At 36.6% G+C, this 10,833-nt stretch overlaps 1 protein-coding gene across 1 annotated transcript in view; it reads left to right on the plus strand.

Moving 5' to 3' along the window:
* The window catches only part of LOC120425614 (14-3-3 protein epsilon), a 41,673-nt gene that overhangs the window by 27,040 nt on the left and 3,800 nt on the right, over positions 1–10,833 (plus strand). Inside the window, exons 2-4 of the mRNA XM_039590197.2 lie at positions 6,199–6,353; positions 6,419–6,733; positions 6,793–6,973. Coding sequence (XP_039446131.1) covers positions 6,199–6,353; positions 6,419–6,733; positions 6,793–6,973 — 651 coding nt within the window. The remainder of the gene's footprint in view (positions 1–6,198; positions 6,354–6,418; positions 6,734–6,792; positions 6,974–10,833) is intronic.

Here is a 10,833-nt window from a genome sequence, read left to right on the forward strand (position 1 = left end):
TCGTAATCTGCTACTTGCACGAATCAGATCAATGAAGTCAGGCATGCTGAAGAAACGACTGATATAAGGAATAATCCGTACTCCTGAAGTCATTCAAGTACTTGATTGTTACGTCGGTGTTTGGGAAACGCAAACGAAACGAAAGGCGTTGAATCATTCATCATTTCGACGTAATGATCGTAGTTTACAAATCAGCAAACAAGACTCTTTCAGAAATGAAGTCAGACGGTTGAAATCTACAGTTTCCAAGGAAGAGCGAAAAAAAGCGCCCGTGTCACCGTTCCAGCAAAAGAAGAAAGAACTTCCCCGGCTCACCTGAAGGAAGGGGGGACAAAAACGTCATCGCGCGCCCAATCACACACCACTACAAAGCCAAGTGGAAGCCGCGCCGCCGTTCCAGTGCGAAGCCGCACGCGATTTGATCGATTCTTTTCCCACTAGAGAAAAGCGCGAGAAAACGAGTCATCCGCCCCTCTTGTTAGTAGTTGTGCAGGAATCGACTCTCCCGCGAAAGCGAGTAGCTACGTGTGGGGACGGACTCGGGTAATTAGTGTTGGTAGCTTCCGTCGGATCTCACCAACACCGCAGGTTCGAACTCACCAACACACCAACCCGGGCTCTCGGAGGGTAGCGATACCGTTGTTTGGACCATTGAAGAAACGCCTGCTGGCGTAGCAGCACTACTACCAACTACTGCATGTTAGTAGTAGGCGGTTATCTCACCTGAACCCCTCTCGCTTGTGTAAATGTGTCTGTGCCGCGGCGCTGTGCAGACATTACCACCAAGACCTGTGCACACATTTTTCTGCTGGAACTTGCCAACGCGAACCGGTTGTAGATGGTGCCACGGTTCAGCGGGTGTTGCGAAAAAAGAAAGAAGTCCGATGCGTTCGCACAAGACCTGGCACGGATGTCGAAGACAACGCGCCTATCCGGGCCTTGGACACAGTTAGACACGGTGCATTAACAGATGGTGCACACAAGTTCAAGGTCGTCGACAAGGTTATCTCTGCAACGCCGCATGTGTCCAGCCATTGACTGGCTGGCATCACTGGCTGAAGCAGCAGCACCTGTTGTTGGCAATTACCCATTGCGCTTCCCGTAGGCGCGCGAGTGCTTGATTGGGGATTAATTGGCCTTTCGTTCGCGGAATAATTGAACCCGCGCGGAAATGGTCTCAAGAGGTCGCCGTGTCGACGGTTGGTTGCATTTTTTGAATTCCACGCTCCGTCACTAACGTTGTGTGTGCTGCGGTGCGCGAACGCCCATTTTCCGCCTCAATGATCACCGAGTTAATTGTTCCCCTGGTTGGGCTGCCGATTGCAGTTTTGTGCAGAATTGGAACCGTTCAATTCAGCACACTTCCAGCGAACACAAAATTTGCTTAAAACTCGAAATTGCTTGGTGGTGGGCGCTCACGGTTAATCATTAAACATTGATATTCCCACTCGCGGCGCGTGGTCGTTACGACATGTGGGCAGATCCTCTCTGCACCTTTGCACGCAGATGTCACACTGGTGGGATTTGAAGAAGAAAAAAAAATAAACGAAAAAAGGCACGCGTTGGTTGTCATCGGACTGTGTTCAAAACAGGCTTGTTCTCTTCCGGTGAGTGGTGGTTAACCCTCGCGGGAAATTAAATAAAATTATATTTAGCACATGTCCTGTAACTTGAAGTTGTTGGATTGGGCAGTGTTGCCAGATCTTCAAACTTTATAACTTATAACGTAAATCAGGCAGTCTTTCGAGGGCGCCTTTGCATAACAAAACATCACAAATATAAAAAGCGGCCAGGCCTACTGCGTAGAGTTAACCGCTGAGATGATTCGTTGAAACGAACTGCGTTGAGGCTTAATGTTCAAACAACACATTTTTCAATCTACAGGAGAGGAAATGTGGGAATCCCCCGCTCACGTTCTAATATATTCGTATTTTTTTTGTCAGATTTTCGAATGTTTACATACTTTCTTGTACAGACAGCTACCAATTTTGTAATTTTGTTAACAAATTATGTGGGTATTTGGTGGAGTATCTAAAACATCGACGATAGTATTGTCCTCATTACCAAGTCATCAGAAAAATTTCAAATGTTGAAAAAATCAAAATTATTTTATTCGAATTCAAATATTTTGATCCAATTTCTTGTTCTTTTCAATAAAAAAATCGTAATAAAAAATTAACAATATTTATTTTAATTTTAAATTCTAAAATATCAGCGCTATAAAATGCAATTGAATAAATTTACCCCTGGTATTGAAAAAAAAAATGTTTTTCCAATAAGAAAAAAAAATCGCCAGGAAAATTGTGAATACTGAGAAGGGGGACACAAACTTTTTTAAAGTATTTCAAATAAAACAAAGAATATCAAGCTAAACAATTTAAAAGGACTAAAGCTGAAGTGTCAATAAAGAGTCTATCTTACCCACAACAGTTGATGTATATAAATAACAAGCTGTAAACATTTTTTTCGAATTTAACAATCTATTAAATAATTCGGTTTAATAGCATGTTAGTGAAATAAATAAGCTGGAAAAAATATCCCTGGAAATTCAAATCAATTTTAAAATAAAATTCAAAAAAATTACATGTTTTTTAACCTTTTTTCCGAAATTGTGTTGCGAAAATCTTAATAATTCCAAAGTGCCATAATGCAGCAGGGTGGCCACTGAAGTCGAGAAAAAGTATGGAATTCGCCAAAATCCGCAAAAATAAAAAGGATAAGGCTGTTATATTTTATTAAACTTATTTGGTTTCAGCACTTGACTACAAATTTAAGGTTCTTTTTACAATTTTAAGTTATCTATTTGATTTGAATTTTAAATCATTTAATTGGAAGCTTTTTTAAACAAAATTGCTGGGAAAATGTCATTTTCTGTTCTTTACTATTTAAATGAAGAAAATGCCCTAAAATCTGTTGATATTTTTTTAAATTAAAAACAACTGAAACATGTATTTTTCAGTCTATAACCCTCTACAACCCAACCCCGCCTTTAGACAGGCTTCGATTTGAAAAATCGCCAAAAATCCATTTTTCAACCAATTTTTGATCTTTAAAAAGCATTGGATAGAAGAACTCTTAAAATTTTAGAAAATGTATGGGTTGGAAGTTTTACTTGTTTTATGTGACTTCGCCAATGTTTTTTAAAAATGTAATTTTTTTAAGGGTCAACTTTGGCTGTGTTTTTTACTAACATTTCCTATATTTTAAGTAAAAAGAAGTATGCATTAATTTTTCTAGTGCCCTAGACTATGCCTCTACGCATTTATTTACAATTTAAATGATAATGGTGCCATTTTATAGCAGAAAATGTGAAAAACATGCAAAAAATTTAAAAAGTTACTGTAAAAACATGAAAGAATTAGATAGGCAAAATGTTATGATAGGAGGTGGTAGAGTAGGCCAAATACTACCAAAAATAAACATAAACTAAACAAGATAAATGCAAATTAAATTACTAAAAATGAAACAAGAAAAACATAAAAACAAGAGAAGTAAAGTTTTTCGTAGAACAAAAGTTGCTCAAAATGACCTCCTGAACACGGAAAAAATAAAAATATTCGAAAAAAAAAATTCGGCAGTAGAGGGTTAAATTGAAATAAAGTAACAAATTTTTTTAAATAAACATTTTTCATATATGGCTTGAAACATGGAAACATTATTTTTTGCACGAACTCTTTGATTTTTTTGATAGAATTAAGCTTTCCTCATGCGCTTCCTAAAAATAATACGGTAAAATTTGAAATAAAGTTATTTTTAATTTTTTGCTATTCTCTTTTCTTTTCCTAATGAAACCAAGGAATAAAAACATAATGATTACACAAAAAAAATGGTTATATTTCATCTGGGGAAGCGGTACATCTTTTATGCCAGATTTTTTTTTTAAATTTTATCTCTGAAAATGTCTTATTTTACCACTTTTCTGTTGTAATGTCACTTATTCAGTCTAAATTGAGGTAAAATTACATCATAAAAGAGGTAATATTCAACCTTACAAAATTACACCTTCAAAATTTACACAATATTTACTTTTTACTACATAAGATATTATCGTTGTTTTAGAAAATTAACCATCATATCTAATGTATTTTTGAGATTTTATTTTTATAGTTTTCTCTTTTTACCGTAATTATGAGTGCTTCCATGCCTCAAGTACTTTTTTCTGGATAAATTTGTTGTTAAGTTTATTTTTTTTACTGAAGTTGTTTATAGTTTTTTTTAAATTTTGTTTAAAATTGACCGAGCCACGTAGCCCAGTGGTAACGCTTCCGCCTCGTAAGCGGTAGATCGGGGTTCAAATCCCGGCTCGGACCAACACAACTGGTGATCTTTTCGCTTCTGGAATCGATTGCTTAGTAAAGGGAAGGTGGTGTATCGTCACAAACTGGACCTTATCACGACACCTTAGGGAGGCGACCTATGGAATGTTAACATTAACCTTAACATGTTAACATTACGTTGAGAATGAAACTGCCACTGAATCCGCTTTGTAAATGCCGGCCTAGATACTCTTCAAGAGTGTTCCCCTCAGAAACTGGGAAAGATTTACTTTTTTTTTTAAATTATGTTCGGTTAAAGATATTTTTTTTTTTCATAAACAGTTTTTGCAATCATTTTTTGAGCGAAAAGTTCATATTTTTTTAGGTTCTGGAAAAATTTGGAAATTTAAAAAAGGGGTTTGAGTGGTCACCCGGGATAAATTTAAAAAAAATCTTCTGCGTGCAAATAGGGACGTGGCGTTACATCGTGCTGCCACCTGGTTTTTTTAAGCGCAAGAGTGTAAAAGTGCTGAGTCATCGTCTAAAAATAGACGGCGTCCTATCTCGCCCAGCAAAATGAAGTCGATAAAGTAGTCGGTTTCGATGAGAAAAAGTGGAAAACGTGGTCTAAAAATAGCGACGCCATCCCCCTATGGCATAAGTATTGCATAAATTTTACTGTAATATCACACCCTGAAAGATGTAGCCCTTGATTATGGAAAACCAACATGACCAAAATGTCAAGCTTATATTGGATAAATCCTACCCACTCTTCATCGGTCTGATAGCCGTACGGGCTAAGGCGCAGTCCTCTCCGTAAATGTTGGGTTTAAATCCCGCGAGTTTGATTTTTGTGTTTGCATTGCACATGCGATTTCACCATCGCACTTTTTCCTGTGTAAAATAATGAAAGGAAAGTTCGTTTAGCAAAAATTAAGAGCATACTGTTTAGTGTAAGACAATTTGATTAAGTACGCTTGGTATAGTTGGAGTACTTTTATAATATATTGTGTGAGGGTTACCATTGGTGGGTGGACTCGCGGACAAGTGATGACCATTTGTTGCGCCTATTTAGGGTCCCAAATGAATTGTGTGTTATCCAGTAAGGGAATCACATGCTAGTTAGTAGCTTCTGCAGTCAAGATATGGTCATCACCGGAGGGAAAACAACCCATTACCAAATATGACGGTAAGATGGGGGAGGGGGCATTGTCCTCCCGCCCATTTCGCCGGTCACTCTCGCAACGGGAAAGTTTACAGTCATCACCTCCAAGTAAGGCGCGCGGGAACATCGCCCCAGCCCAGGTGTGGCATATGTTGTTTGCTCAACTTGCTTTGTGCTTACATCATCATTAGTCTTGTACCTGCGCGCCACCAGAAAATGTGGACAATGAGTAGCGGGATTTTTCACTACGTCGCTCAGTTATGGAAATATTTGAATTTTCTAAATTTTCACGTTGTTGAAATAAAGTTTTGCATTTTCATATCCTAATATCCAAACCCATCTGTTTCCTGAATTATTCACGGCGAATTTTCGCTGCCACAATCCCGGTTTTCGTTTGCTCCTGTTGCCAGGCGGCCAGCCGACGACGACTGTGTGTGTGTTTGTGGCCCGAAACGAAAATCGATTTTTTCCTCTCCAACCTTTGTCGTCGTCGTCCTTCGTTCTACTTTGCTGCTGCCGCAGCTCTTGAAGTTCTCTTGCTCGCTAAAGGGGGAAACTTAAAACAACCCTTTCGAAACAATGAGGGGGGTTGGGTTGGGGGTGGCGAGGGAGTTTTTCCTCTCGAGCAACTCTCGACACATTCCGTCGCTCCAGGGCAAAAAGAAAAATGAGGTTCCTTTGCAGAAGGAGGAAGAAGCGAACAAAAAATGTCCCAGCTTCCATCCAAGAGATTCCCGTTACTAAAATTGTGTTCCCGTTTCGCTTTCTTTCTTGCAGAAATGGTTGAGGCCATGAAGAAGGTCGCCTCCATGGACGTCGAGCTCACAGTCGAGGAGCGGAACCTGCTGTCGGTCGCGTACAAGAACGTCATCGGTGCACGACGTGCCTCGTGGCGGATAATCTCGTCGATTGAGCAAAAGGAAGAGAACAAGGTAAGGGATTCATTGGTGGCAATTTTGCGCAGGTTGATAAACTCTTCAAATCCATTCAAACACAGGGCGTCGAGGAGAAGCTGGAGATGATCAAAAACTACCGGTCCCAGGTGGAGAAGGAACTGCGCGACATCTGCTCAGACATCCTGGAGGTGCTGGACAAGCATCTGATCCCGTGCGCGACGACCGGCGAGAGCAAGGTGTTCTACTACAAAATGAAGGGCGACTACCACCGCTACCTGGCCGAGTTCGCCACCGGTGGGGACCGCAAGGACGCCGCCGAGAACTCGCTCGTCGCGTACAAGGCCGCCAGCGACATCGCGATGACGGACCTGCCGCCGACGCACCCGATCCGGTTGGGACTCGCACTCAACTTCTCAGTGAGTACAACCAGCGACACTCCCGCCAAACCAACCACTAATCAATCTTTCAACTCTAGGTATTCTACTACGAAATCCTGAACTCGCCGGATCGTGCCTGCCGCCTAGCGAAAGCCGCATTCGACGACGCAATCGCCGAGCTCGACACCCTGAGCGAGGAAAGCTACAAAGATTCCACGCTCATCATGCAGCTGCTGCGGGACAACCTTACGCTCTGGACATCCGATATGCAGGGTGACGGTAAGTGGGCAAGAAAAACGCTCATTTGAATAGTGTGCTAAAGTTTTCCGGATTAGATTACGATTACGTCATTCGACCGGGGGCTCTCTCTTTTCGGCTAAGTTGGGTTGTCCATTTTATCTAGCCCCAGAGATAGAGCAAAAGTCCTCCCCATGCACCTCAATTACATGCCTCAATAACCGGCTTTGTAGCTTAATGGTTGCGGCATCTGTCAAACAAGCGAAATGTTCAAGGCACAAATCTAGGAAATTTTGAATAAGAAATTTAACATACTTCTGATACAAATTATACTTAACCATAATTTTGTAGCCGGCCTACGGATATTGGATTGGTTGAACACAAACACAACCAAGCACCCGAATTATCGTGATGATTTTTGCACTGCCATCAACAAAATACGACTGACCATGAAGAGATTACGATCGAAATTTTACCATCGAGTAATATCGATCTTGGATCAAGAAATTTGTAATTTCAAAAGTTTAAAACATTTTTAAACTTTCAAAATTCTCAAGCCAAACAATTTTTTTTTGAAACTCTTGAAAAATTATAAAATTTCTTGAAACAAAATGGTTCATAAAATTCAACAAATATAAAAAATTTAGAATTAAACTATTTTTTTAAGTTCTAAAAAAAATAAAAATATTAAATCTTACAATTTTAAAATTAAATAATTTTCTATGATGTTAAAAATATAAAAAAATTAAAAGATCTATAAAATTAGAAACATTTCTAGAGTTTTTTAAAGGTCCTATAAGCAATTCTGGAGTTTTTTTTGAAAAGGTCCTATAAACAAAATTTTCATTTTTTGCTTTTTGGGTTTTTTTTTAATACCTCTGCCTCAAGGCGGTTCTTAAAACACCCAAAAAGCAAAAATTTGAAATTTTGTTTATAGGACCTTTTCAAAAAAAACTCCAGAATTGTCTTTCATATGTTTATAGGACCTTATAAAAAACTCTAGATTTGTTTAATAACGAAATTCTAAAAATCCGATTTTAATAAACTCTAACAGTTTAAAAAGTATAAAGAGTAAACAAAAAAAAGAAATCTTAAAAATTAAAAAAAAATAATTCATTAAATTTAAAAATGTCAAAGATCGAAACGAAACAAAAAATTTAGTAGGGCTTTTGCAAATATTTTTTCAAAGTTTTTGTCATGTTTAGCATGCTTGGGATTGTTTAAAAATTATTCGATTTTTTTATATTTTTGATATTAATTTATTTAATACATTTTAAACATATTTTTTAGTTTTTTCTAATTTGTAGATTTTTTATTTTATGAAAATTTCTTCAAAAAATATTTTTAAATTTTTTATATTCATAATTTTTAGATGTTACTAAGGCCGTTGCAAATATTTTTTGAAGTTTATGTCCCTCGACTCTGGCCGATCGATCCCAGACATGCTAAATATGATTTTGAATGCAGGAAAATGCATTTTAAATTGTTTTCAGTTGGTTAGACTTCTATTTCCTTTGAAATTTTGAAGTTTTCTGAAAAAATATTTTTTTTGCCCCCTGATTTTTCGGACCGACTTTGAAGGGGGGGCGACATAAACTTTGAAAAATATCTGCAACGGCCTGACCTAAAATTTAAAATTTCTTGAATTTTTAATTTTTTGAAAACAAGCTTTGAATACATTGACATTTTATGGATCGTCAGTCACAATTTGTCGATAGTAAATCGAGAAATTATGATTGAATGATTTCAATCTATTACAGTTCAGACTCGATTATCCGAAGTTTGAGATTATCCGAAGTGAATTTTTTTCCGAGGCCTTTGGATAATTGAGTCTGGACTGTACAAAAATTAGGCTGCTACAATTTTATTTTTTTCAAAAAACTTTAAAATTTCAATGGAATATCAAGTGCAATCAGCTGAAATCAATTCAATTAATGTATTTCCCTGCATTTAGAATAATTTTTAGCATATTTGGGTTTATTCAAAAATCTTCTGAATTTTTGAAAATTTGCTATGTACGGTACCGAAAAAAGTTTTTTGTAAAAAAAAATGTTTTCGACAAATCGCCCTGGAGATGGAACCACACGTTGCCGTCGTTTCAGGGCTATTTGCCAAGATGGTTTCCGAGGTTGATATATATCACACATTTATTTTATATTTATATACTTGTGTTGATAGAAATCACAGCTTTTATAATCTGTAAAATTACAAGATATTGAAATTTTTTATTCGAGTCTCAATATTCTTGTTCGTAAAATCTGTTAGAAACAGGTTTAAAACTGTTTGAAAATGGGGAGGAATAGTTAGTTTTTTTGTAACTTTTTCTAGGTTGTTTAATAATTCCAGACTTCAGTTATGTGTAAGCCAGTTTAGTAATGCTATCAGAATTTCTGATTTCAATTGAAGTGGTATACTAACCATTCTGAATTGTCAAAAAATCCATAGAGTCTCGATCAATCAATAATGAAATGATATCGGACAAAATTCGTCAATCTGTTGAACTAACGGTTTTCGGATTATGGTTGTATCGACCATTGTTGCGAATCGAGGATCTACTGGAGTTTTGACGACCAAACAGAGCCTAACATTTCAAAAGGACACATAGGTGTGAACAGGATTGTGTCTCTTTCACTCAAATGATAGTTTACATAAGGTATGATAGGGATACACTCTTGTTTGCAAAGCTTGTGTGCCCTAATGAAATAGAAGGCACGAAATAGTCGTATTAACAAAGAGTGTTCAACTTGTAAAATATGAACGTTTCATTAATGTTTATTGTTTTTGGAAGCAGCAAGACAGGTTTAACAAAAAGGTAAAGGAATGTTTGGCTTTGTAATTAAAATTTCGGGGATTTGAGATTCAAGTTACTTTCAGTCAGTTTAGTTGCAGTTGTTGATTCAAGTTAGTTAGTTTTCTGAAATGAATAATTTTACATAAATGATCAGTTAAATTAAAGTTAGTTGCAATGTACGACAAGACTACTGACGGACGCGACAGGATGAAGCCCAGAAAAAATGCCATTGACAAGTTAGTTTTTATCTTTCATTTTCCAGTAAATTTATTTGATTTCCTTTAAGTTTGAAATACATCATAGGTTCCCTTTGTATAAATCTCAAATTAATTTTAGATTAAATCATAATTTCATAGTTCCTTTATTCAGTTTTAGTTAGAAGGTAGATTAACGTAACTGCTCATGTCATCCAAGTTCTTACTACTCACACCTACACTAATTTTCTTTCACCTTCCCCCTCCCGATCCCCTATATCTTCCGGTGGTGTTCATTTGGTATGCAATACTAGTTCGGCCACTACCCTTTTTTCCACAAGAAACCGGACTTGGATTGACTTGAGGCCGCGTCCCCCACCTTGCTCCGTAAAACGAAAAACGAAAACGAAAACGAAAAAAATGTTTTCGACAAATCTCCAGCCTGAGATTTAAAAAATAAATAAATCATTTTTATTGCTAGGATTTATATTTTAATTTTTATTCATGAAAATTATAAAAAAAACATCAAATAAAAAAAAATCAGAGTTTAAAAATATAAAAAAACAGAGTTTAAAAATATAAAAAAAACCAGAGTTTAAAAATATAAAAAAAAATTATTTGTAAATAAAAAAATGATCCTAGAATTTTGAAATTTAATATTTTTAAATTTTTTTTTGTTTTAAATATATATTTGTTTATATTTGAATTTTTGAGTTTTAAGCTTTTCAAATGTTGAAATCTCATAATTTTAGTTGTTTTATTTTTATGAAATCAATTTACGAATACATATCGAGAATTTATGATCGAATGATCTCAATCTATTATCGCCAAATTTCGGCTTAGCGATTTCAAATTGAGTCTGGACGATTTGAATGCTGACACCATCGTCCGTGAACGCACACGAAGTTGCAACGAAT

The sequence above is a fragment of the Culex pipiens genome, chromosome 3, assembly GCF_016801865.2.
Source record: "Culex pipiens pallens isolate TS chromosome 3, TS_CPP_V2, whole genome shotgun sequence".
NCBI lineage: Eukaryota > Metazoa > Arthropoda > Insecta > Diptera > Culicidae > Culex > Culex pipiens.